At 45.3% G+C, this 27,923-nt stretch overlaps 3 protein-coding genes across 10 annotated transcripts; all 3 read left to right on the forward strand.

The window, feature by feature from the left end:
• Positions 1-621: 621 nt before the first annotated feature.
• LOC120807681 (rho-associated protein kinase 2) lies at positions 622-22,411 on the forward strand. 8 transcript variants are annotated; one of them, XR_013453356.1, is made up of 34 exons: positions 622-1,052; positions 4,123-4,204; positions 4,710-4,810; positions 5,372-5,509; positions 6,138-6,398; positions 6,865-7,009; positions 7,125-7,263; positions 8,594-8,685; positions 10,799-10,958; positions 11,995-12,079; positions 12,166-12,269; positions 12,411-12,459; positions 12,544-12,679; positions 12,958-13,049; positions 13,283-13,529; positions 14,433-14,539; positions 14,729-14,888; positions 15,109-15,269; positions 15,553-15,737; positions 15,919-15,988; positions 16,150-16,253; positions 16,724-16,910; positions 17,065-17,158; positions 17,408-17,502; positions 17,792-17,980; positions 18,077-18,245; positions 18,511-18,693; positions 19,290-19,357; positions 19,455-19,543; positions 19,704-19,782; positions 19,891-20,152; positions 20,239-20,503; positions 20,778-21,147; positions 21,880-22,411. XR_013453356.1 is itself a non-coding variant. In XM_040159969.2 (34 exons), the coding sequence occupies exons 1-33, from the start codon at positions 957-959 to the stop codon at positions 20,809-20,811; spliced, it is 4,428 nt and encodes a 1,475-aa protein (XP_040015903.2). In that variant the 5' UTR covers positions 622-956; the 3' UTR covers positions 20,812-20,860; positions 21,880-22,411. The 8 variants fall into 8 exon arrangements, 7 of the variants coding, with proteins under 7 accessions (XP_040015903.2, XP_077949284.1, XP_040015902.2 ...); XM_040159969.2 differs by having other exon boundaries at positions 20,778-20,860; XM_078093158.1 differs by having other exon boundaries at positions 21,046-21,156.
• Positions 22,412-23,698: 1,287 nt separating this feature from the next.
• LOC120807685 (uncharacterized) lies at positions 23,699-25,389 on the forward strand. Its single transcript, XM_040159975.2, has 2 exons — positions 23,699-24,100; positions 24,275-25,389. The coding sequence occupies exon 2, from the start codon at positions 24,277-24,279 to the stop codon at positions 25,267-25,269; it is 993 nt and encodes a 330-aa protein (XP_040015909.2). The 5' UTR covers positions 23,699-24,100; positions 24,275-24,276; the 3' UTR covers positions 25,270-25,389.
• A 514-nt stretch (positions 25,390-25,903) lies between these two features.
• On the forward strand, positions 25,904-27,208 carry LOC120807684 (uncharacterized). Its single transcript, XM_040159974.2, has 2 exons — positions 25,904-25,992; positions 26,077-27,208. Exons 1-2 carry the CDS (start codon positions 25,982-25,984, stop codon positions 27,068-27,070), a joined length of 1,005 nt encoding a protein of 334 aa, XP_040015908.2. The 5' UTR covers positions 25,904-25,981; the 3' UTR covers positions 27,071-27,208.
• The last annotated feature ends 715 nt before the right edge of the window (positions 27,209-27,923 follow it).

The following is a 27,923-nucleotide window of genomic DNA, read 5'->3' on the forward strand; positions in this document are numbered from 1 at the left end:
GTCACTGGGCTACGGCATCTTACAACCGGATTAACATGTTTGCATTCAAAATAAAAGCCCCAATCCACAGTGGTTGCTGTTTTCTGAAAGTGCTGTGATTTGTATATATATTTTTTTAATGCTCAAACGATCTTTGGTAAAAGTTGATTTATATAAACACATACCATACAGACTAAATGCACTGGCATATGTTATATAAAGTGCTCCATTGCCAATGTAAAGTAAAAATATAAAAATAAACAAAAATAGAAGGATTCAAAATTTGTTTTTACAATGGCAAGAAATAAATATCAAAAAACTAAACAACTTGCTTCGAGCTTAATATCAAGATACAAAGGGCTAGTTAAATGGTTTGCTAAATCGAATTGGTCCATATATTATATATATATATTATATTTACATGATAAAATGTATATGTTAATACGTCATAGGAAATGTAAAATTTGTTTAGGATATTCTATATCTATAACAATTTTTTTAACTAAATATAAACATTTTAAACGGCATGTACATATCGTACACTTAATGTAACATTAAGTGTACTTCCCTTTTCACGCTGCGTTAAAGTTAACATTCCGAACTGCGGGTTTTAGTTTGAAGGCGGTAACCGGAAACCGTGCTGTACATCGACGGTGGTCTGTCTTACACACGTTGTGGTCGGTTCACATATTGTTGATTCTACCTGGGAGCAGACGGGGCGCACCTGGAAGCCGAGTCCGACCCGCTTCCACTTGTAGTTGTTAGTTATTAATGAGAAATAGCCAAGCGGCGTGTGGATGATTTACCCGACAACTCGAGCGGCACTTCGTTTAATTAAAAAAGAGCTGACGATGAAGAGCTGATCCAAGGACAAGCGCCGCGCGCTTCCGTCCCCCCCTGCGTCCGAACGGCGTCCGTGCAGGTGCTTTGGTGCCTTCGCCGCTTCATTTCACCTGGACACGTCAGACCCGTGAAGCATGCACGGAGCGGAGAGCAGACTGGAGAGCCAGCTGAAGAAGCTGGACTCCCTGATGAGGAACCCGCAGTCAGCCCTGAACCTGGAAACCCTGCTGGTGAGTTTGCATTTACCTCTCAGGCTCGGATACAGGTAGTTGTGCTGAAAACGCACACGCACGCACACTCTCTCTCTGTAATTAGTTGTTGTCACCTGAAGTGACATGTCGTTTGTGAAAAGCTCCGTCAACATGTGTTTAACACTTTCAGTCAGCAGTGAGTCACAGGGGAACCCGTCCTGCTGCATTTTTGCTTTTTGAATGAGGTTTAATCATTATTTTTATCAGCAAAAACAATGTTTTTGTAAGCGTCATTAATAGCTATTGACAAAATGACTAATTAGGGCCCTCCCTTAAATCAGTGTAGGCTGTCCACTCTATTGTTGTCCCTTGGTGAGGCCTCTCATTGACATGTCCTAAGAATGTAATTGGCAAACTTTGATAAAACTACTAGCTTCTCTGCTCCAACCTCTCACAACATTTGACACTTTTTTTTTTTTTTTTTAGCTGCTAGGGAGGATCCCTTTTTCCTGGCCCCCTGTCTCTCCCCTGTAGGCCACAACTTAAAACGTACCTATTTTAGGTTTAAACAATGATCAACCCATCCTTCAGTCACCACGCCTTCTTTTTGAAGTGCAATATCTCCTATCTCTCTCAGACAATCTATAGATCCTCGAGGAAATGTTAGAGCAACGTGTTTTTCCACATGGTTTGGCTTTCGCTTACAAAACACAAACATCCCTTTTTTCTTTTGAGGTTTCTCGGCTGCGTCATTACAGGTTTGATATCAACAGAAGGCTTGCATTCTTGGTGGCCAGCGAGGTGTTTCTGGCGACAAAGAAGAAACCAGATGATCCGCCTCTGTGGCCAATGTGTCGCCCTGATGGTCGATGAACAGTTCAGATTTGACGTCGTCACGAAAACAACCATTTCATCTGCCGGGAACCTTTACCGGGGATCTAATCCGGTGCCTTGTCTGTGTGACGACCTAATCAGGAAACAAAGGGAAGTCATTCCATTTGAGGCCACGTTGAATTCCTAACTGTAATTATCAGTATTTTCAGCCAATCTGGTTCCAAGCGGCTCTGTAGTGGACAAAGCTGCAGCCGGGTTGCCGAAACGCCGGGAGCCACCACACAGGAAGCTGCACTAACTTCCTGGAATTGAGATGGTTTACTTGCATCAGTATTTCCTGTTTGTCCACAAACTTTTGAAGTGTTCTAAAGTATTTTTTCTATTTGGGAACGAGGCCATTTAAGCTTTTTCAAAGATAAGCAGTTGTTGATTTTTTTTTTTACACTTCTGCATGTATTCCATTTGGATTAGTTGGGACTTTACATTTAGATTCTGTTGCTGACTATCGGCTCACGTTGAAGTGGGAGGTGTTGTCTGAGGTGAAAGCACACTACCATGAGCAGGATCGTGTTCAGATTTGTCCAGATTCCAGAAGTGAAAATCACACCAGTTTCATGTCATTTTCCTCGTCTCTGCTGGTCTGAGTCTCAATCAGGAGGCGAGAGATTTGAATCTTGAACCCTTGACGCTGCGAGATAACATGTGCTGACTGTACATCGTGAATAACAACAATCATGGTAGAATAATGTTTTACCAAATAAGGGGCACCTCTTTCTAATGCAATTTAGACATTATACCCTTGTTACTTTAAAAAACTGAAGGGCTCAGTGCCTTTTAACATTTTGTCCTCCTGGCTTAATCCTCAGGGAACACAACTTCGTAGACACACACACACCAGAAATCTATAATTATATTTTATTTGCATGTGTATATACAGTTCAACATTCTCACGCAGAAGAGAGTTTCCTCTTTCTGCAGAAAGAATGGTGGTTACAACTAAGGCTGTGCTACGTACCAATATGATATCCATATATTTTACATATATTTATATGTATATGTATGGTATTATACGTGTTACTGTTTTGTGTTAGAAGTCTCAATATTAACAGATTCAATAACTGGAGTTTTCTGGCTATCTTTTTTTTTTTTTCTTTCAACATTAGTGATGCTTGTTCATCAAAAATCTCATTGTGTAAAACTAATGCAAAAGCAGCCAAAGTCAACCACACACTATTGGTGCAACGTCCATATTGGTGTATTTAGTCTGAAATACAGCGATATTACATTTTCTCCGTATCGTCCAGCCCTAGTTCTCCCCCCCCCACAACGCCACACACACTCAAATGATCACCGATCGGAGCACGCTCAGCCTGAACCATGAGCTGTTTGTCCCGCAATAGCTTCTGAACCTTTGGGTCTATTTCTGCAGTGGGGGAGATCTCCCCGCAACGCTGCTATTTAAAGGTGCAAGATTGTTCCACATGCCGCTTCCCACCCACCCACCCACTGGCGTATCCCCAAATGAACCGTCGGATAGACACCGCTGTGGCTCAACCACGTTGCCCCATATACACACACACACACTCGCTGGATGACTCCATTTGACCCTTGTTTCTGGGGAATAGGGGCTCATTGCTTTGCCCCCGCCGCCCAGCTGCCCTTCCAGCGTCATGTGTATCACGCAGACGTTTTGGTTTGGTGGAATTCGACGCCGCCGATTTAAGCACCGATGACGCTACCGAGGCCTCGGCTTTGAGTCAGATGCCGCTGGCCGTGCCGTTTGGACGGAGCAGTGTGTTTGGGGGGGGGGGGGGTCTGTGTCCGGGAAAGGGGCCCAAGTCATGTGACCGGTTATCATTGTGTGACCTGTTATGTCTTTACATCCAACCTCCATTGTCTACTTGTCATTGTCTTGTTATGTTGTGAATTAGCAGTCTCGTTTTCTCTTCCCGTAACGTTGCATTCAGGAGCTCACGGAAAGAATTCCTTCCTTCCTTCCTTCCTTCCTTCCTTCCTTCCTTCCTTCCTCCGTGACTTTCGTCATCTTTTATCAGCCAGCAGAAGGTCAGGGTTGTCTTACAAGACTCTTCCTGTACGATTTTCAAAGCGACTTTGCGAGACCTAAAACATTACTCCCTTTTTCTTGTTTAATTATTCAGCCAGACCAAGGCAATAAACCCAATTTGTTTTTACATACTCCAGCGGTAAACCTACCGGTATACACACTATAACTTTTTGTTATTGAATATAATATTTTGTGTTTTCTGTCTTTCAGGATTCCATGAACGCGCTGGCTCATGATTTGAACTATCCGGCCCTGAGGAGAAACAAAAACATAGAGGCCTTTCTCAATCGACGTAAGAGCGACTGTGTGTTTGGTGACGGTCAAGATACTTGACAGCGTGACAAATATCTATACGGCCGTTAATTGCCCTTTTCATGCCGCGTTCTGGAGACTGAAGAGACACTGGTGGTGGTTGTTTGCACAACAAGGTCACGCGAGAGATGAGAAGTGTGTATATTCTGGTGTCCCTGACCGATTCTACAGCCAAATTATTAGTAAAAGTTAATTTGTCACTTTTGTACAGTCTGTCTCTCTACACGCCAAATACCAATAAAGTGCCTTTATGTTAGAGAAAGAACATTTAAAGCGAATGCATTCCACCCACTGTACTTCTGACCTGCCTCTTCTAAAAACTACTGTGGCTGTGAATATTTCTGACCCATACGGACTCAATAACCGCTCTCTGATCCCCGCAGTTAACTGCAGATTCTTTCCTTTACACTTAATGAGTTTGGAGGTTGTCCTGTTTGCAAACTCCAACCTGTGTTGCAATGTAAACGTGTCGGTCCGTCCCGCAGATGAGAAGACGGTGAGTCAGCTGAGAGAGCTGCAGGTGAAGCTGGAGGACTTTGAAAAAGTGAAGTTGATCGGGAGAGGAGCCTTCGGAGAAGTGCAGCTGGTGAGATGTTTGTCTGTAGAGGACGTGAACCACTAGAGGGAGCAACAAGCCGCTAATCTCCCCCACCCAAAAAAAAAATAATCAAATGGGCAACTTCTGCTAAGTGTTTTCCGGTGTTTCAAATACAAATTGGCATCTTCAACGTAGCTTCACCCTGAAGTAACGCGAGCGTTTACGGGATCGAGCGGGGATTCCTCCCAAACTCCCAGATTTTCCAGATGTTTGCCTCTTATGTTGGGGGGGGGGGGGCTTGAATCTGGTCTCTGCTGAGCTTCTGGTGGTAGAAACGAGTCTGGACAGGCTCACTGTGTGGGAGAGGAGTGTGAAGTCTGGTGTGGGGGTGGTAGAGGGGATGCTTTAGTATGTTTGTGTTTGGAATCTTGTGTAAGCATGTCTCTCAATGGGTGTGTGTGTGTGTGTGTGTGTGTGTGTCATTGGCTGCTGTCTCTGTCTCTCTGTTCTGTGATCTCATCTTTGTCACTGTGACATTCTTACTATCTCGCTCTCATTGTGCGGTTATCATTGTTGACGGGCCGGCGTCTCCTCCTTTGTCTGCCGCAGGTCCGTCACAAGGCCTCCCAGAAGGTTTACGCCATGAAGCAGCTTACCAAGTTTGAGATGATCAAGCAGTCTGACTCCGCCTTCTTCTGGGAGGAGCGGCACATCATGGCCTTTTCTAACAGTCCCTGGGTCGTGCAGGTGTGCGCACGTTCATTTTTGATATGATTAAAACGCCTCAGTGTGATTTGAACAAAAGAGAAAGAAGCTTAACCCTCTAATCGAACGTCCTTCCTGAATACGCTTCATCCAGTTCAATACTTTGTCTGATAGAAGTTTTTTTATTCTTCCATCTTGTCCTGACCGGTTTTGAAATAAGGATATTGAGCCTGTAGCTCAATATTCAGATGTCTGAAGTGGAAATATTTCTTACATTCAGGGGAATGGATATAAATTGACTTTTACCTCATAGACATATAATTCATAGGTCACAATATCAATATATTATACAGCTTTTAGAAATGAAATGTAGAAATAGAACTACCTGTATGGGAAATGGATGTGCTGATATTTGTAAACTCATCTCCACTATAAAGGGCCAGGAGGTATGTAATGATTCAAATGCACTAATACAATGCAAGTGCAATAACGCAATTTAGGAAATGCAATAATTAGAGAAGTGCGAGAATGATGTTCAAATGACGCTCAGATAGACTCAGAAAGTTCCCATTATTTGTTCGTAATGTTTCCATAAAGAGCTGATACAGGATTATTGTATCATAACGCCTTGTGTTGGCCTTTCAGTGACTTGATGCGTGTCGTTTCCTAGCTGTGCTGCGCTTTCCAAGACGACCGCCACCTCTACATGGTGATGGAGTTCATGCCCGGCGGCGACCTGGTCACGCTCACCCTGAACTACGACATTCCTGAGAAGTGGGCTCGCTTCTACATCGCCGAGGTGGTGCTCGCCCTCAACACCATCCACTCCATGGGCTTCATCCATCGGGACGTCAAACCCGACAACATGCTGCTGGACCAACACGGACACCTCAAACTGGCAGATTTCGGCACATGCATGAAGATGGACTCGGTAAGTTATTGTTATCATCGCGTCGTTGTCGTTGGAGCTGGATGGGCGAAGAGAGGGACTCGGGAGCTTTAACATTAGAACATGTAACTCCTTTCCATTTTGAAGATTTTTCTCTCACTACTGTGTTTCCCCCCCTGTTGTCTTGAGCACCACCAAGTGTTAAGATTTCAAACTGAAGCGCGCAAGAGTCGAGGTTGTTGAAAAGGCCCCAGGTGTGATCGTGTTAAACAACCGGTCTAAAGTACGGCTGAGCTTTTTTTTGTTTTTAACCACAGCAATTTCTAAATAGCCGCATCAACAAGTAACTGCAGACATTCAAGCTTTCTGAAAGTCCACCAGGAGACTCTCTCGTCCACAGTCCAGCAGAGATCATTGTTGTTGTGGAGGAGCATTGTTTTTTTTGGGGGGGGGGGGTAAAGAAAGGTTTTCTCTCTGCACTGAATCTTGTGTGTTTCTGCGTTTGCAGACGGGGATGGTGCATTGTGACACAGCCGTGGGCACGCCGGACTACATCTCCCCCGAGGTGCTGCGCTCTCAGGGTGGTGATGGGTCCTACGGCCGGGAGTGCGACTGGTGGTCTGTGGGAGTCTTTATCTATGAGCTGCTGGTTGGTAAGCAACTCGCTTACAGCATTTTTAGCCTTTTTTTTTTTAATCCCTAAAGCTTTCCATCCCAAAAATTCTGACATGGGACATAATTCTGTTTTTTTTTTCTTTTTTTTTCCAGGTGAAACTCCCTTCTATGCAGAGTCCCTGGTTGGAACTTATGGAAAGATCATGAACCACAACAACACACTGGTCTTCCCAGATGACGCGGAGATGTCTCAGAATGCCAAAGACCTCATCTGTGCTTTTCTGACGGACAGGTTTGCCTAAAATATACTCTGAAGAACAAACACACCTGCTACAAAAAGATATCAGAGCATTTCATCAGTACATTTACGTTTGTCCCTTGTAGACTCCCGTTTGAGAGGAGAAGCATCATGAACGAAGCTCGTGAGAATTGGGACTAGAAATTGAGATTGAAGCAAGTCTCACTACAGAAATTTCTATTTTTAACTGTTACTGCAGTTACTGCTGGTGTTTACGCAGTGTGAGATTGAGGGCCTAGAGATCAAGTAATTGTTGGCTAAGGTATTTTCATAGGATTAGTTAACAAAAACAAATAACATTGTCGTGAATTATTTTTCTCAAAAAGCCATTTCCATGAATGTAAACCGGAGTGTACAGCAGTGTTGATCCCAAATACCATCTAAGTACAACAAGTGCAGACTTCTCTCGTCTGTAATAACATTGGCAATAATGGTACAAATGACCTGTTGTTCTGCGTCCTGCACTTGGTCGCTCAGCGGCCCATTCCCCTGGAAGAAACCACTTCCTGTTTACATTAGTAGCCCCGCCCCCAAAGAGCGCTCAAACACAGGCCCTTTCTGCTCCAATACAGAGCGGCCTTTCATTTTTTTTCCCCCACTCAGTTTATTTACCTTCTCGCTTACTATTCTCTCACCATCTTGAACACTGACCTACACATTCATTCACAACCTGACCCGCATGCTCTGACACTGACTCTCTTGCTGAATCTTTCCGGTAAGAGCATTTACCTTTCCGTCGCCCCTCATTTAAAACGTTCTTCTCCATTTCTCCATTTCTGGACCTTCTTGCGTTGCTTTTACTTTTTAAGCGCTCTTTCTTCTTCCCCGGCCCCTCCTCTCCCCTTTCCTCCTCTTGGCTGAGTCTGGAATGTCCCACACGTGGCAAGCCCAAACTGCCGCACCCCTCCATCCCTGTACCCAGCGGAGGAGGAGGAGGAGGAGGGAGGGAATGGGGAATGGGGTTGAGAAGGAGTGTGTGGAGTTTTGGTAGGAGAGAAGGCAGCCCTCGCAGGCAGGTTTGACTCAGTCGCGTGGATGTTGGCTCCTGCGCTCTAGTCCTGCCGTCCACACTCACTTTCTCCTCCTGGATCTACATTGTCGGTCTGGTCGGAGGAGGTTGCCAGTGTCCTCCAGCGGTCATGCGGCACCCCATGCTGGTCAGTGTAGTCGGTCCTTAGTGGTCGCCCTGCTAAGCTGCGTGTGTGTGTATGTTTGCCGTGACATGTTGATGTTGATGGTGTTGGTGGGTGGAGGGGACGAGCAGCAGGGGGGGGGGGGGGTGTGTTCCGAGTCTGCTCACTCTCGGCCCTGTTGGTGTGTGCAGGAAGGTTCGTCTGGGCCGCACCGGAGTGGATGAGATCAAATGCCACCCTTTCTTCAAGAACGACCAGTGGACATTTGACAACATCCGTCAGAGTAAGTGCGTATGCATGCTTTTGATTATGGTTGCTAATGTGTGTCGCCTTCTCTACCTCTCGTTGCCATTCCTCTTTTTTTTGGTCATAGGCCCACTTCTTATCCTCTCCAGCTCGGTCCTCAGCAGATCTGTTTCTTTTCAGCCGTCGTTCGTCGTTTATTTCCATCTCCTGAGCCATTCAGCCTGCATATATCGTACACATGCTCTCCATATGTGAATGTATTTTAACATTACAGTACCAAACTTTTGACTGGTGCTGCGTGTGACTGGATTCTGTGCAGAGCAGCGGAGCGCATGATGCATGAAACCAAAAAGAGAACCAGCTGCATGTTGGTGTCACTCCAAAGGAATAGATTGGGCTGATTTGAAATGGAGAAAGTAAGCAGAAAGCATCGGCAGTTTATACTAGATAGTGTTGATACCAGCAATACAAACTCAAGACTGTTTGAGAGAAGTCGACCAAGAATAACATGTCAAAGAATAACATTTGGTGCAAGATGTTATAACTGCTACAATACATTGAGATTATTGTATCAAATGCCTTTATACAGGATATCAAGTATTTATGAAAATTAATCTTAGGTCACATGTAACAGGTGGACTTAATAGATAATATTATTATCAAATCTTTACAGAAACGTTGGTTTCATTTACATTTTAAATCCTACAAGAAGAAAAATAATTCTTCAAATCTTTAAGGCAAATTAGGTTCTTGGGTTTTCAAAAAGCTGATTTATCCCTTATGTATAATAAAGGGAAAACTAAACATAACAGTAAATGAGCAAGAAAATAACATGAAACTAACTGATAATAAAATACAAATCACCTGACATGGTGTGAAACGTTCGGAGCCTTCCATATATTTTCTGTTAAAGCTGCCATGAAAACCACTGGTGGTACGTTTTAATAAGTTCAAACTTCGGAAAATAGGGAAAGTGATATGTGGGGAATATGAACAGGACCTCCTGTGTGTATGTAATCACATGCGGGCTCTTTCCCCGTCTCTGCTTCACCTGGCTCTGATTAGGAACAGACAAAACCTCTGACCGAGCTGCCGACTGCCTGCCAGTCTGGAACATAAAACCGGGACTGCGCTGCTGCTGAGCTCTCTTCATGTTTGCATTTGCGCGTCCAGTCGCGCACACAAACACACACACACACACACACACTTGAAACATCCTGGCAGCAGCAGCGCCGCATGTACCTCCCGACCCTCTTTGTGCCGTCGGTTTATGGACGACTCCGCGATGACTCACGTTTGGACTCCGCTGAAGATTTCCCCGGTTGTCCATGTGGTTATTAAGCATTGGGATGGCGATGAAGAGAAGCCCTCAGCGTGGATGGATGCGCAGCGTGGATGCTGGGACGGGAGGCAGCACCCCCCCCCCCCGTAGTGGCGGGTGGGGCCGGCTGCTCTAATGAGAAGGGGCACCCCGGTTTGGAGGTTTGCTCCCGCTCTCTCGCTCTCCATGTGGAGTCGGCCGCCTGTCATTAGCCGCCCGCTATCGGAGGGCATTCTGGGAAGTCGTGCCGCAAGGGCCTCCACGGAGCAGCGCTGCGTCTCTTTCTGTCTGACCACATTTTGGGGTTTTTGGAGGGTTTTTTTCTGTCTCTACTTTTTATTTTCCCTCATTTGTTTCTTTCCTGTATTTTCTCCACCAGCGTTGAGTCGCACGTGTCACGCTGAGGGCTGCGACTCGACCCGGAGAGTAATGAGCGCTCTGCTCAGAGCCAGATTTTCACTGTTCACTGAGGAACTCGATCCATACTGGCAGCTTTTTTTCTTCTACATTTAAGAGCTATTTGTAGGATAAAGGACTAGCTTGGTTTTATTTGATTGGCCTCTTTACACATTCTTGCCTGCCTGTTGTGTTGCGCAAAAACGTTTTACAGCTTCTAAAAGGAGCGGGCGTTTAGTCTGGGTTTGTGGCTGCTTCTCGTGCATAGGATGTCCTGAGGAACACACGTGAGAGAACGCGCTGGCGGTTTTGCGTAGGATGTGCTATTAAAAAAAATACCTGCAAACACCAGGTTTTGACCTTTCGATCGTCTCTCTTGGTGTAAAACATCCGCGTTCCCTCTTAACCATTGTGACTCCCGTCTGTCTTCCAGCTGTGGCTCCGGTTGTGCCCGAGCTGAAAGGCGACATAGACACCAGTAACTTTGACGACATAGAGGATGATAAAAGGAATGCGGAGCCCTTCCCTCCTCCCAACGCCTTCGTCGGCAGCCAGCTGCCTTTCATCGGCTTCACTTACTTCAAGGAGGATCAGTGAGTGTTCTATTCCAATGTCCTATTTGGGTTCTTTGATCTGCTTTTCTGTACGTTTTTCTGCATTTGCTGGTCATTATTTTAATGTACTTTTTTGGGGGGTAATGATGCACTGGCATTAGAAGGAAACCTGGCTCCCATGTGTGGGAACTTTCACAAGGGCCTGTAGACTCGGGGAAACGGGTCCAGGAACAGCACCAGGTCTAAAATGCAAGCGGTAGAAATTTTAATACAGCCTTACACAGACACTGTGTGCCTGTTTGAGCTCCACACTGCTGCCTTGTTCTGAGCGGCCCTTTTTAAAGGCCCTCTTTGCTTATGATGGAGGCTCGTTTTATAAGTCTTGATCGGGAGAAGTAGTGAAAAGCATGTATTATGCACTTGGAATTCAACAGCACTTCAATCATCAATGTTTTAACCTCATGGATTTTTAAAAATCTTTAAAAAAAAACAATTTATTTGACATTTATTTGATTTTGAGGACAACACTATGTGTTTGTAGATTGCAGCCTAAATTCAGCTTTTCTTGGTTACAATGCATTGTTAACTGCAACTTTTCTGAAGTAATCCAGATCTCTCTCCAAAACCGTTTAAGCTCAAGGCCACAAATCTTCTTCAAATGATCATAAAATGGCTTCAGATTTCTTAACCGTCTTGCAGCCATGTGGCAGAGTCATGTAATGGTTCCCAGGGGTAGTTGCCTACCATCAAAAGTCCACCGACCACATTGGTTAACAGTTGGCAACACACAGCCGTGGGTTGCAGGCATCCTTTAGGGCTTCTCCAAAGGTAAACCCATCCAGATGTTCCTACATCTGCTTGAAAGATCTTCCACTTTGTTCTACAGCACCATCGTTTTGTGCTATGTTGCCGTATAATTGTTCTTTTGTATGGTTGTGACGTGTCTCGGTGAAGATTCATCTTCATCCTGACCACACAGTTGGCCTTATGGATGCGGTGAGGATAATGGAAGTGTCGTTAACGGCAACAGTGAGAGTGACAGACGTGTGTGGGTCTCCTCTGTCTCCTCCGTCAGGCTGCTGAAGGGAAGCAACAACGTCTCTGTGGAGGACCGCGGAAAGGAAAACTTGAAGAATAATTGCTCGGAGAGTAAGAAAGAGGTAGCGGTCTTAATATCATGGAGAGATCGGAGACGTGGAACACAAGATGGAAATGAGCGTTGGATAATTTCAGATTTCGTTCTCAGGCAGAAGCCTGTTTATCGGAGCAGCTGCAGAAAAAGATTCATCAGCTGGAGGAGCAGGTCGACCATGAGATGCAGGCTAAAGATGAGCTGGAGCAGAAGTACAAGTAGGGCTAGACAAATGAGCGACGTGTTTTTGAATGCAAATACTGTTTATTTTAACTTTATTTGTCACAATAACGCATCCCATTTAAGCATTAAGTTGCCAAAACTCTGATTTATGTGAATAAAACTTTTCTTTTCCCAAGAAATGCCACCAACCGTTTAGACAAGCTGCTCAAGGAGTTCGACAAGGAGGTCAGGATCCTTTCAACCCGGTTGCCCATGTGATGAGCGAAGCAATCATTCCACTCACAGTTGTGTTTTTCCTCTCTGATTTAGATGAGCAGCAGGCAGAAAGTCGAGGCCTCCCTGAGGCAGCTGGAGAGGGAGAAAGCCCTCCTGCAGCATCAGAGCACCGAGAACCTGCGCAAAGTGGAGATCGAATCGGACAGAAAACGCAGCCTGGAGAACGAATGTGAGCACTTTTATGAATATATCTGAACATCTTACTGGAAAGTGCCAAAATGTTTATTTCTACTATTGATGTAGGCCTTCAGTTGCTCTCATTTTTATACATTTCGATCGGACTGTTAACTCATTAAAACATTGAGGATATCTGGAGGTTCTGCATCACGATGTTATCATATTAGTATATAATCCATATTTTTGTAAACGCTGGTAGTATTTGCAGGGTCCACTGAATGGGATTTTATCAAAAACTGAATTAAGTCATTTATTTTCCTACATTTTAAGTAAACAATCTGAAGGATCAGCTGGAGGATCTAAGGAAGAAGAACCAAAACTCCCAGATCTCTAATGAGAAAATCATCCAGCTACAGAGACAAGTAAGTTTGTGCAATTCCTCATAACTACATTTTTAAAATTATGCTTCGCTGTGGATTCCATGCATATTAAAACATGCTAATTTAATAATCCATATTCAAGCACGCAGCTTTGACTACCTTATTCATTATTCCTCTGCTATTGCCTGATTCAAATTATTTTTTTGTGCTGCTGCGCTGCCCCAGTTCAGCCTGCCGAGAGAAAAAGATTCATCCTGCTGGTTTCTCGTCTGTAGCTCGAGGAGGCCAGCGGCGCGCTGCAGGCTGAGCAGGAGGCGGCAGCGCGGCTGAAGAAGAGCCAGGCAGAGGCGCAGAAAGAGGCTCAGGGCCTGGATGTCAGCCTCCGAGATGTGCAGGAAAAGTGCAGCCACCTGGAAAACGGCAAGATGGAGCTGGAGAAGCAGCTGATGGGGCTGCAGGCCGAGCTGGAGGAGGAGAGAAGAGGCCGGGACCTCCGCGCAGAAACCGCCATTGACCTGCAGGGTGAGGCCTGTAAAACTGTGAACAACAAGTCAATTAAGTAGTTCCACTTCGTTTAAGCACAAGACAATCTGACTTTTGATAAAAGAAATATGTCACTTTGTATGTAAAAGCAAAGAAATTAGGTTTTGTTGCTGCAGCTGTATTTACATAATCGTCAGTTGGGGTTATAATGGCTCCTGTTCGTTGGTCTCACTTTATTTTAGTCTGTTGATACAAATAAGCTGCACACGGCAGTTAAAAAATAAACTAAGCGGAGGATAAACCCTGTTGCCCTTAGCAACCAGCCTACCATTATTTTAGAAGCCTTTTATGTTACAAACTTGTCTATTGACCTTATTCAATTTTTGCAAAGTTAAAATGTGCCAGTTGAAAAAGGTTTGTTGACTAAATGCAGCAAATCGAACTGTGAACTTCATGGGCTCATTGAGTAAACATCGCCTCAGGAGCAGGAAAAAGACGTTGCACTACTCTGAGCTCGTTGACTGGACATGGTTACGAGATGGGGACTTTGGAAATATCAGATCATAGGTGGAAACATCTGTTCAGAAGGCCGAGAGTGAAGCGAGAGGCCGTGAAAGCCAAAGGAAGGCCGGAGGCCAGCGCGTCTTGTGAGACTCTGTTTGGGAACACAAGCGGGCTCAGCGCATGCCGAGAGGAGGCTGCTCGCTGAGGTCAGAGGGGACGTTGCCTTTTTGCTGCCATGGCTGCTGCTCTTTTTTCCCCTCGTCAAAGTGGGTGGAGTTGGTTAAAGGGAAAATAAAGTAAAATAATTACGTTTGTTGATTTTCATACATTTGAGTGCTCAGGAGCATTTACTTGTTGTTATTTTTTGCATTCACTGCACTCCAGGTTCTCCTATATTGCTTTTTTTATGTTGTTTCCTCACCCTTTTTTCCACTTTAGGACGAATCTCCGGCCTGGAAGAAGAGGTGAAGGAGGTGAAGTCTTGTCTCTCAAAGGTCCAGACTGAAAAGAACCATCTACATGAGAAGCTCAATGACCTTGAGAAGGTTAGTGGTCATTTAATAGCCAGTTTTCAATGTGAATGGAGATTCAAGGCTATTCATGAAGATGACCCTCCTGCAAACTTCGGTTTAACAGATTTTGATTACACTGACGTTAAGATGTTCTCCAGCGCTTTCAAAATGAAAACGGCCCTTGGCAATGGTAACCAATAGACACCCCTTTTGAACCTGTAGGAGAAGAGCAACCAGGAGATTGACTTGACCTTCAAGCTGAAGTCGCTTCAGCAGAATCTGGAGCAAGAAGAGGCCGAACACAAGGCCACCAAAGCCAAGCTCGCAGATAAAAACCGAATCTACCAGACAATCGAGGAGGCCAAGTCTGAGGCTTTAAAAGGTGAGCAAGTGGGAGGAAAAAAAGTCTAAAAGACGCTTTCAGGAAAGTAGTTTAAATAGTGTTTTACTTGGCTCACTTCACACAAATCTAAAAGTGTATCAATTCCAGAAGGCTGGAGAAGAAAATGAAACGTCACTAGATGTTTGACAAACCCGCTGGCCTTAAGGCGGCACGGGGAACGCTGGGTAGATAATGCACCTGGTTGTATGGTCTGTTCCAGAGATGGAGATCAACCTGCAGGAGGAGCGCTCCATGAAGCTGCAGATGGAGGGAAAGCTGCTGCAACAGGAGAAGGACCTCTCAATGCTGGACTGCGACTACAAGCAGGCGCTGCAGAAACTGGAGGAGTTTCAGGCACAGAAGAAAAAACTTTCTGAAGAGGTGGGTCCTCTTAAATCAGCTCATCGCTTAATAGAACATTAGGTTCCATGATTGCAACTTCCCTTAGTCCATTGAAGTTATTTTCAGACGAAAAAAAGCAAAGGGGAAATGACACCTTGCGCTCTGGAGCCTCGTCATGGTACATTTTTCTGTGATTTCCAACTTTTTATAGACTCAACAATTTCAAATCTACTTCTTTGTTCTGCAGCTTAATGTTACCCATAACTCACTATAAGTGCCGCCCCTGATGCTTGTGCGTGTGCGCACGTCCGTGTTTCTGCAGGTAAAGAGCCTGAGTGTGCTTCTGGAGCAGGAGATCCACAAGCGCAGCATGAACCAGATCGATCTGAAGATGCAGAACCAGCAGGTGCTGCTGCTCTGCTCCTCGGAGAAACAGCTCAAACAGGAGCTCAACCACCTGCTGGACATGAAGCAAGTCCTGGAAAAACAGAACCAGGAGCTACGCAGGTCAAACACAAATAATGAAATATTGAGCATAACACGCATTGAGCGTAACCTAAATATGCAGATGAGCCGTCGGGCAAATTGTTGTGGGGAGTCTCATCCGTGGTGTGCGGCTTGAGGAATGTGCCTCGGCTCTGGTCGTTGGTCGGGAGCAGTGATTGACAGGCTGTTGGTCCTCTTCCAGGGAGAAGCAGGAGGCTGGTGGCCAGCTGAAGGAACTGAAGGACCAACTGGAGGCTGAGCAGTATTTCACAGTAAATCTTACCATCAATTTTACTTTTTGTGCACCTCGTCTCAGACTAGCGAACAAATCCAACTCTGTAACTTCGGTCTGGATTGGACTCCGTCTCAATCCGTCATACAAAATTAACTGAAACTCCGGCTGCTTTCTCCCCCTCACCCTTCTCCCCCCAAGACCCTTTACAAGACGCAGATCCGTGAGCTGAAGGACGAGTGTGATGAGAGGAATAAGCTGTACAAAGGGGCGCAGCATCAACTGGCAGTATATCAGGAAGAGAGGTAACCAACATCACCCGATAAACACAACTTATCAACACAACAAGAAAAAAAAACTATATTCATTCCAACAAAAAACATAAACCGTGTTAAATGATATAAACTAAAAGTATAGCATGTAACACAAACAAGGTGCTGTGCATTGAATGATACAAAATTCTTTAAAAACGTTCAGGTTTTACAGTTGATAAGTGGTTGTCTCTTTTTTGTTCCATTGGGAAGTTCTTTGCATGTACTGGTTTATTAACTTAAAGCAAATACGTAATACTGAGCGCACTCACAAATGATGATAATAATAATATATAATGATAGTTGTCTGGAAAAGCGCTGAACAAGCACAGTCCATTCACTGTTTGTCCAGTGGCAGTCTCCTTCAGATTGTCATGCTAACGACAGGGATTTTAGAAGTTTCATCCGCTTTTGATTTTTAATGATTTTGGTAACAACCGTTCCTCTGCCTCCTCCCTCTGAAGGGATTCCCTCACAGCCCAGCTGGAGGCCAGTCTGACCAAAGCGGACTCGGAGCAGCTCGCTCGCTCCATCGCTGAGGAACAGTACTCCGATCTGGAGAAGGAGAAGATCATGAAGGAACTGGAGATCAAAGACATGATGGCAAGACACAGACAGGAGCTCGGCGACAAGGAGGCCACCATCAACTCGGTGAGATTAAAGGCGGGTTCGGGACCATTTTTAGTCTATCTGCAAGTATATGTTGAGGTTCCAATACTGGGTCTGGGTTAGATAGTACCGATATATTGTCTTCTAATGTGCTAATGAATTCTTGCCTTGTTTGCTTCACTAATCACCTCCACAGCTGGAAGAGTCCAATCGCACTCTGACGGTGGATGCAGCCAACCTGGCCAGCGAGAAGGAGGAGCTCAACAACCAGCTGAAAAACACTCAGCAACGTGAGTGTCATTTGGAGTTAATGAGCGCAGATTTCTACAGAAAATTACCTTTCACTCTGGGACTGGAAAATGTGTTGAAAAGCCGTCTTACAAATCCATTTTATGTGGTGAGATGCTATTTAAAGCCATTAATCTCTCCATCAAGGGGAACGATAGCGGTGATTATCTTCAAACTCGAACTGTAATTAATGGGTTACTTCTGTGAAACTTAAGCCCTGAATTAATATTCTTCTCTGCTATTTAATGCAGAGCTCCTGAAAGCCAGGGAGGAGGAGAAGCAGATGAACTCACTCCAACTGTCCTTTGAAAAGCAGCTGCAGAATGAAAGGACACTAAAAATTCAGGTGTGTGTCTGGCCGCCCACACAGGTCTGGAAAATCCTGAAATAATTTCGATGCTTTCCTACTTTTATGACTCTTATGCCACATCATTTGTTGTTAAGAATAACGTTCAGCTGCAGGCTTGTGTTGAACTCAAGTAAGATCTGAAACAAGTTTTAAAAAAAAAAGAAGAAGAAATCAATCTCGCAGCCACATTGATATCTTCCCCCCCCCTTCCGTGTATTTCCTGAATTCCCCGTAATCATAAATAGATCTCCGAAGAGCAACTTAAGAGCTGCGTTTTTGCCCACAGGCCATCAACAAGTTGGCCGAGGTCATGAACCGAAGGGACACGGTGCGAGGAGGCCACCGGACCATTGACACCGAGGTGCACCGGAAGGAGAAGGAGAACAGGAAGCTGCAGCTGGAGCTGAGGACGGAGAAGGAGAAGTTCAACAGCACCATCATCAAGTACCAGCGAGAGCTGACGGATATGCAGGCGGTCAGTACGCCAGCGCAACAGCAGCATTTTGTGTGATTTACCACGGCGGATAATGGAGAATACAACTAACTTAAAAGTCCTGCCCCTGTTATTCAGCTGATTGCAGAAGAGAACCAGGTGCGCCTGGATCTTCAGATGACGTTGGCCAGCAAAGACAGCGACATCGAGCAGCTTCGATGCCAGATCACTTCCCTCAGCGTTCACTCCCTGGACTCCACGAGCATCAGCAGTGGCAACGACCTGGACATGGGCGAAGGATACCCAGGTAGACAAAGGAGGGACGTTGTCTCGCGCCCACCGTCCTATGATCCCCGGCACAAAGATGAACACACGTCTGCATGCACTTCCTTCCTTCTTCTTCCTGCAGTCTCTCTTCCTGAGTTTGTGCTGTATCCTCTGTTTTTACTTCGAGTGTCTTCCAGGCCGATTTTTGTTTTTGACCTTTTTTCCTCTTTTATGCTTCTTCCTTTCCTTTCCTTCCCCTCCCACCTCATTTCACCTCCAAATTCCCCTCCACGATCGGGGCCCAGTGCGCATCACTCACTCTCACACCTCCGAATCAATGTCCTTCACCTACCAGCGCACACACCAGTCTGTCTGCATCGACACCCGGCCCAGCCTTCACTCTGCTCACACTCCCTTCGACTCCGAGGATGAGGAAGAATGTGCCCCGGCCCTCCCTCACGTGCAGCCCCCTGAGGCTGAACCTGCAGGTGACCGTGCATGGCGGTTCAAACCTGGTCAAGGGATGCAAATGAACAGTGCAACTGGCACAGCAAATGTTTGTAACCTCGCTCCGTTAAAATGTTTCCTGATTTGAGAGAGAAAGCCTTGCTAATCCCTGTACCCTGTGCACGCTGCTGTGCACTAATCCTTCTGTGGCGCTCTGGACATGTGAAAACTCACAGACTGATGCTGTTTGCTCGCTTTAGTCAACTTGTGTCCCCCTGCAAAAGATGTGCGGATACGAGTTTGTGTGTGTGTAGTTTTTCCTCCCATAAGAAATTAGGCATTTTCATTGTAATTCTCCCTCTGGACACGTTCCATGTTTTGTGCTGGAGAGTCCTTATAATATATAAATGGCTCCCAATAGTCTGCTCGTTGAAGTCAAGTAGCAAAGCTTTATGCCACTTGCCCTTTGCTTAGAGCAAGGCATCATTCCCTCTCCGAAAGATGAGGTTCTGTTTAAAGTAAATGCCACCTCCTTCAAAGTGTCAAGGTGTTCTTTTAAGTTGTTCCGATGATTAAATGCATCTCTCCTCTTTGTGTGAACACATGCTGTTTTTCTTTTTTTATCTCTGCAAACTAGACGCGAGGCTCGAGGGCTGGATTTCACTTCCTACCAAGAACACAAAGCGTTTCGGCTGGGACAAAAAAGTAACGTGCCCACCACCGTATCCCGTTTCTACAGCTATGTTTTCTTTGTAATCACAATTACTGATTTTACCCCCCACCCCCCCCTTCCTTTCTGAAGTATGTAGTCGTGAGCAGCAGGAAGATTCTGTTCTACAACAGCGATCTGGACCGAGAGCAGGCCATCCCGTACATGACCCTGGACATCGAGTGAGTGATTTAAAACGTGCTTTTTAACATACGTTTCTGGTTATTAGAGTTGATAATGATAAGAGTTGACTGTAAATACCAATATTGGACTGAATGAAATTTTGACCTGATGATGCCGCAACGTGGACTCTTAACTCTTTCCTTTCCCTCCTTCTCACAGTAAGCTGTTTCACGTCCGACCTGTTACACAAACGGATGTTTACCGCGCAGATGCCAAAGAGATTCCCAGGATATTCCAGGTAATGAGCTACGCCACTTCCTGTTTCCCTCCCCTTCCTACGCCACTGCCGCTTAATTAAAATATCTACCTAAACAAAATTCAATTGAGTTCCCTTTTCTTCTTCTAGATCCTGTATGCCAATGAAGGCGAGGTCAAGCGCGAACCGGAGGTCGTAACGGAGCCGGAACGGGACCGTCCCTCCTACATCAGCCACAAGGGTCACGAGTTCATCCTCACCCTGTACCACTTCCCGTCCAGCTGTGAGGCGTGCACTCGGCCGCTGTGGCACGTGTTCAAGCCGCCGCCGGCCCTCGAGTGCCGCCGCTGCCACACCAAGTGCCACAAAGATCACTTGGACCGAAAGGAGGAAGGCATCGTTCCCTGCAAGGGTCCGTACGCTCAGTCAGTCGGACAACCGCGCCCTCTGTGTGGGGTGAATTCGCTGATGCGTCTGACTCCCTTTTTCCTTTTACAGTGAACTACGACATGTCCACCGCCAAAGAGCTGCTTCTGCTGACCAACACTCAGGAGGAGCAGCAGCGCTGGGTCAGCCACCTGCTCAAGCGCATCCCCAGGAAACACCCCACCCTAAGTCCCCCCCCCGCCGCGCGAAACAACCTCCCGGAACCGATGTCGCGCTCCTCCCCTCGGGCCTCGCCGAGGGGTTCGCCTCGTTTGTCCCCCCACCGCGGGGCCATCAAGTCCAACAGGCAGCAGCAGCAGCCGTCGGAGAAAACCAGGTGAGCACCGAAAGCTGCATAAAAAAAGGTTTGTTGTTTTTTACGACTGCAGCTAATTTTGGGGTCAATTTTTTTATTTATTTTTTAAAGCCATTTACCCTTATAGGATGTAATGCTTTTAACATGTTTAAAGTATTTTGCATAACTCAGGACGCAGCATTAATGCTCCAACAAACCATTACTAGAGTCACTAACTTCAACCCTCTTGGTTTGACCAAGACACTCGGTTAACTTTGCTCCCTCGGTCCAAATCTAACCGGCTCTCATCCCCCAGCACTGGCCCCATGCTCCGTATCATCCTCCACTGACCTTTCACCTCTGACCCCACCATTCTAACGTCTCTCGCGCCGGGAGACTGTAAGTAGCAGAGCTTGTTGCGCCTGTCCCTGCATAGAGTATGCGGCGCTGCTGTGTCCATTAACACCGCAACAACGACTCGTGGGTCCACCCTGCCCCCGGCTGAACCCATGTTGACCCAGAAGTTATGAAGCATGAAAGGCCTTTGACCCCCTAGATGAACCACTTACTTGATACCGTTTCAGATTGCTTGAATTTGGCCCCAAAGACTGGAGTTGGCCGTTCGATGAAGGCGATAATGATGATGATGATGATGATGATATGTTCTGACGGAAGTTAAAGACGGGGTACGGAGGGTAACTGAGCCCTTACATCCGGGTTTGCATTTAGTAGGACGCATGTTTTTGTTTGATTTTAAAATGTTCAGTGGAGTGGAAAACTAACTTAGGGTTTGAACAATATTGTTGCAACAACAGCAGTTTTGGCGATTTCTTCACATGCTTGTTTCACAAAACAAGTGGAAATAGGGGAAATCACTGCATGTTTGCCGGAAGTAACGTATTCGAGCACGAGTCTGTCAGATTGGGAAAAACACACATTTGTGCAGCCAGTTGTCACTGCTGAGCCTGAACCTGGTTCTGTCCAAAATGATCCAAATGCATCCAGAGCACCACTGTAGTTGAATCAAACAAGTCTTTGCCAGGGCAGCTGCGCCCCCCCCCCCCCCCCCCCCCGCCCCCACCGCCCCCCTCTTCCTGACACTCTTCATGCTGAGTTGGATGGAGCTTCACATTCTTTGAAACGAGTGGTGTCAAATCTCCTCTACCAACTTTAGGCGAATAAGAAAACGAGTGTAAAATGTGCTTTAATTTTTCACCTCTTGCAGACATACAGGCTAATGTTATTCCCACATCTGTCATTCTTTTTGCCAGTTCTTTTTTACGTTTCCCTCATGCATTGTGTGTTTACCAGATTGCTTCCTCGTGTGTGATTTTGTGTGGGCGTGCCTTTTTGAAGTCCAGCCATTCGCTTGGTAGTATCCTAGGTTTTCATAATTTCCTCTTTCTCTCTCTTCACAGTTAACCCGGGCTGATCGAAGACGTGTCTTTTCATCCTTGTGGATTAATGAACGCTCTCTGGAAGCAGTGCCTACATGTGTTATTTCTTTAAAAAAATAAAATAAAATAAAAACACTAACCATGGACAGAAACATTCATAGAAACTCGGTCATTTTAAGAAGAACATGAGTGTTCATATTAGAAGACTTAATCCAAACAACAATAACACTACACTGTGATTAAAACTGCCTTATTGTAGGAACATCATGAAAAATGTGTGTTTTTTATTCTGTCAGAGGCAGTGACTCACATGTATTTGTCCGTGAGGTGTTGAGCATGTGTGTGTGAATATTTGTATATAGGATCAAGAGGTCTGTCTGTATTGTAACACAATCTAGCTCAGTATTAGATCAGTTAGCAGAACATTTGATCATATATTCATGTCTTCTAAATGAATACAGTTTATTACACATAGAATTATTACAACATAAGACTGAACAATGTGTGTTCCTGTCATTCATGAGACATTTTAATAAATTCTCTAACCCAGAAAGTCGATAATTAATGTTTCATTCATTGTTTCTTAAAATTCGACATGTAGGATTTGTATCAATATGCATCTGGAGTGTGAACTGTTTGCCTTCCAGTAAAATGTAAATGATGCATCAAGCATCAAGAATTGGAGACAACTGGACGTTTATTTAGTGTTTTATCAGGTAGCTCTGAAGGGTCTTAAGATATACTCCTTGGATATTGTACAGTTGGCTACACTTTTTAGTAATACTAAAGTGATGTCACAACATAGACATTAACACACATGCTACAGGAATACTGTAGTGATGCTTCAGAGGTGTTACATCCGACTCCTTTCAGGAGACTATTTGAACTACAAGAGAATAAGTCTGTCTCCATCTCAAGCGCATGTGGAGTGAGTGGGCTTGGCTGAAATAAATCTTTCAGAACAGCCTTAAGCCAACTGGCACTCTCCATACATAATGTACTGGTTCACCATGCTGCCCATCTGCTAGAATCATATTTCACACTGCAGGTCGCATCCATCCGTCGATCAGCTGTGCGACTGTATGTTGCGGTTAAATAACCATGAAACCTGCTGCACCGACGGACGGACCCGTGGGGAGGGGGCACGCAGATTTCTTCTCGTGATTCGACATTAAATGCTCCCGTCTTTTCATTTCTATTTCTAAAAAGGATGTTTTTGCATTTGGTGTTAAGTGTGTAGAACATGCATCACTACTAAGTGTACTGTTGAGTATTTCCAATTGATGGAACGTTATACTTCTACCTCAGCTGATCGCTTTGCTTCAAGGCGATTTACACATTTCTAACATTGAACATTAATGCTTGTGTAATAAAAGGGCAATGTACTTTATAGTAGTATATAACCGTAAGCATAACTACTTTAGATTTTAATAGATTTTACGCATTGGCAAATGAAATCACTGAAGCATTTTATGACATGATTTAAATATCCAGCAGGGAAAATATTGTTCTTTATAAAATAGCTGAACATTTGCAGGAATTTGTGTTTTTGTTTCATTATACACTTCTGAGGTAGATTTACTTTCAGTGAAACAGTGTAGCACAACATCTTCAATCAGAAGATCCAGCCAGCTACTAAAATGAGAATTGATTTTAATTTGAATATGACCTGGAATAAAGTGATTATTAGTGTGGATGAAGAGCTACTCGTAATGGAGTATTTTAATGAAATGAAATGCAATGAAAACAGGGTATCAAATTAAATTAGGCATTTATCAACATCTTGTTCAGTACTTCCTGCCATATAACTTGGCAACTTACTTTAACATTCTGTGGCATGAGCAGCTTTTCTAAAGATTACACACAGAAAAATAAATAAAATCTAATTTTGAATTGCTCCTACTTCTGCATTGCTAAAAAAAAACTCAAATCTTACACAATGGCAATCCATACCTCTACATCCTATTTTGGAATCGTCAGTTTCTAGAAGAACAGTAACATTGTATTAAACAGAAAAAAAGGGATTTCATGGTTTTGAGTTTGTGTGCTTTCCCCACAGCTTTCAGTAACAACAGTCTGTTCCAACTGCCCGTCCTTGACGAATGACCGTCTAGTCAGAAGGTCCTTGTTTACTCAATAACTAATGATTAGATGCAGGGATTCTGCTTCCCAAATGTCTCATTTGCGAGTGACAGCTGAATCTGAGGACTAGTCTGGCTGCTGCTCCTCCAACTAGAAAACAGTAGGTTTTATTCTGTGAATTGAAACAATGAACTTTGTGTGCAGGTATAGATTTGACCTTCTTGCTCGTGGTGCTGAACCTCATAAGTACAAATTAAAATTCCCGTGTGATGTTTTGGTGAAATACTTCAGCGGGATCTTCCTCATCTCTTAACTCGGTCTCCTCTTCTTCTAGTAATGACGTCCTGGTGCGTCCTTGCTTTTCTCTTTTTGGCACATCTGTGCTGCGGCGCTCTGTCCTGCCCTCCACTTTGCAAATGCTACCAGAGAAGATCTGAGGTGGTCTGTAATGAGGTCCCCCTGACAGAGTACCCCTCAGAGGGTCTCTCAAAGTCCACCACCATGCTGACCATCCAGTCCACGAACATCACCTCCATCTCCGAGGAGCAGCTGAACGCCACGCCCCTGCTGCAGGAGCTCCACCTGTACGCCAACCACCTGCACAGCCTCTCCGCCCATCTCCTCAGAGGTGTTCCTCACCTCAACACCTTGGATCTCACAGGGAACCGACTGTTTGACCTGCCCGCGCGCGTTTTCGACCACGCGGCGCTCCGCAACTTGGTGCTGAAGGACAACGCGTTTGAAAAAGCCGATGCCGAGTGGCTACCTGAAAACGGCAGCGTCACCTGGCTGGACCTATCCGGGAACCGTTTGACCGAGGCGCCGACGGCGCTGCTCCAGAAGCTGCCCCACCTGGAGAACCTTGAACTCGCCAATAACCGCCTGGAGCAGCTCTCTGCAGATTCTCTGGCCAAGTTGACCAAACTCGAGAGGTTAAACCTGCGCGACAACAAGCTGAACAACCTGGATGCATCTGTACTTCAGAGCAACCGTAACCTCACTTATCTGTTCCTCTCTCGGAATAACCTCAGCACACTCCCCCAAAAGCTTTTTCAGGAGCTCGCTGAGCTCAAAGTCCTGACTCTGGATGAAAACCAGCTGAGCCACATCCCGGCAGGTTTGCTGGATCCTCTGAGCTCCCTGGACCAGGACGGGCTGGACCTGACCTCCAACCCCTGGGTGTGTAATGGGAAGGTGAAGTACCTCTGGAGGTGGCTTCAGAAGAACGTGAAGAAGGTCTTCCTGCCAGAGACCGTCCTCTGTGCGGGACCGCCGTCTCTGCTGGGACGCTCACTCATGTCACTTACAGAAAGCGACCTTGAGTCTTAGTGTCTTCCATCGTCATACTGCATATTAACTGACACGGTGATATACCAAAACCTACGCTTTTGTGTATGTAACGTGAATGTGTAATAAAAAACGCGTATGAGTAAAGACAACCTACTATAATATCCGTCTTCTCCGTCTTTAATTTCATTCCATCTACCAGCACAGCACACAACCTCTATTTTTTTAAGGATTGAAGATAAAAATGTATTAATATATTATACTTCTTGAAGCTCAGAGACGCATTTATGCAGCATTTTGGACTGAGCCCGGCTAACGGTTTCCAGCCTTTTGCTCAGGTACGATAATTATCTTCAGCCTGAGGCTTCATCTGGAATTGAACACTATGACAGTGGTCTCAATATTCTTATGTAGCTCTCAGAAGAAATGCGAATAAGCATATTTTCTCAGAAAGTCAAACCAATGACAAATCCAAATACATGTGGTTAATTAAATCCATTTACATTTCAGAAAGGAGACCATTCTGCATATTAAAGATTTACAAACAATGAAAAACAAATATTTTTACCGTTGCATAAAAATATTGATTTTCGTCTTTCATATTTGGAAAGCACAGAAAGAAGTAACCACTGGTTGATGAGTTGCTGTATTTGCTCGGTTTTGTTTGCCCATTGCAACATTTTGTCCTGATTCACTGCGGAGAACAAACACGCTGAACATTGTATGAAACCAAGCTGCCGTGAAATAACTGGAAATGCCTCTCAGGTAAGATTACTTGTAACTAACCGATTTTAATTTCTCGTTCTGCGTCTCTCACCCCCCCCCCTTGTGTATGTTCCCTTTATGCAGTGCTGCGACGATGAACTGGTGGATGCTCCTGACTTTCACTGCGCTGGCTGAACGCGCCCACTCTTGCCCAGATCTGTGCTCCTGTTCCTTGACACCTTCGAGTACGGAGGTGGTGTGCAGCCAGAGCGCCCTCACACGTTTCCCCGCGGAGGGTTTACCTTCCAACACCACTCGGCTGTCCATTCAATCCACCAACCTCAGCAGCGTTACCGCGAGCCAATTGAGCGCTGTGCCCCTTCTCATAAACCTCCAGCTGTATCGCAACAACCTAAAAGGCCTCCCGTCCGATGTGCTGGGCAACGTTCCCCGCTTGGACGTGTTGGATCTGACAGGAAACCAGCTGGTTTCTCTTCCCCCTAACGTCTTCAGCCATGACTCCCTTGGTAGTCTCGTGCTGAAGAGCAATATGATAGAAAGAGCTGATGCCGAATGGTTTTCTGGGAACAGCAGCGTCACCTGGTTGGATTTGTCTGGGAACCGCTTGGTGGTTGTACCCGCCGCGTTTCTTCAGAAGCTGCCCAGTCTGGTGAATCTAGACTTTAGTGACAACAACCTGCAGGACCTACAGCCCGATTCCCTAAAGAACCTGCCCCGCCTAGAGACACTGAATCTTGCCGGTAACAACTTAAGCTCCTTGAAACCTACAACCTTCGCCCACAACCTGAAACTATCTCAATTGTTTTTGCAGGACAATCGGCTCCAAAAGCTTCCGCCGACTCTCCTCCAGGGTCTCCAGCACCTCGAACTTCTGCTGCTCAATCGGAATCAGCTGCAGCATTTCCCCTCGGGGTTGCTGGATGACAGAAAGTCCTCTTTCCAGATTATTTTAAGAGGAAACCTCTGGGTTTGCGACAAGGAGATGGAGTATCTGTGGAAGTGGCTGGCTGTTTGTCCTCAAAATGTCCTCTTCTTGGAGGAGGTGACATGTGCACGGCCTGAAGCTCTTATACACAGACAAGTGGTGTCTTTAACTGGCAGGGAGCTGGGTCTTTAACAGATTCAAAATCAGCGATAGGGACCTGGGAAACGTTTAACACGATGGACTCGACAGCACTAAAATCAGATGTCAAATAAGGATTTTCTTAAAGGTTTTTCTTTGTCAAAGGCTGAAATAAAATATTATGATTCATTCTTTTATTGTGCTCTTCTTGTGACGTCTCCTTGTTCAGATATTGTCCAGCCCACTGGGTGGCGTAAGACACTCAACACATTTTCAGAGCAATGAGCTGAACAGGCGGGTCAGTGTGGGTCATTTAAAAAAAAAACAATATGCCTAACAAATCCCTGCCCAAGATCCGTCAAGGCGTATTATGATGGGAATGTAATATGTGTTCTAGATTTGTTGATCTTGATCTGCGAGGCACCTCATCTCAAAGTACACCGGCGTAATTCAAAGTATTGACAAACTTCACACTCCCTTAAGAGCACAGTCCAACAGCTGTGATTTAGGGTGGTGATGCAGAATTGCAGAAAATCAATACAACATTTCTTGAGGTTTTCTGAAATTCTTGCAAAGGAAAATCATCCCTCCGACAGACTTGCCTCACAGGGGTGTTGGTTGCAAATCGCAGAATGCGGCATTGTTTCAGTCGTGCCCGTTTGTTTTTAATGATGTGGAGCACGTGGGAGTGTGTGGGCAGCGCAACGGCTGAGTCTTCCAGCTGACCTCTGCTGGGTGTGTTTAAATATCTCCCGGTTTCCTTAGGTCTCTTTCTCTTATACTGTGTATAGTGCGTATAATGTGTGCATATCCTGTGTGCCCACACACGTCCTCGAGCCTCGATCACAGAGAGAGCAGCCCAAAATCCTCGCCCGAGGGGTTGTTACTTGAATTAAAACTTGTTTGT

The sequence above is a fragment of the Gasterosteus aculeatus genome, chromosome 18 (assembly GCF_964276395.1).
Source record: "Gasterosteus aculeatus chromosome 18, fGasAcu3.hap1.1, whole genome shotgun sequence".
In the NCBI taxonomy this organism is placed as follows: domain Eukaryota; kingdom Metazoa; phylum Chordata; class Actinopteri; order Perciformes; family Gasterosteidae; genus Gasterosteus; species Gasterosteus aculeatus.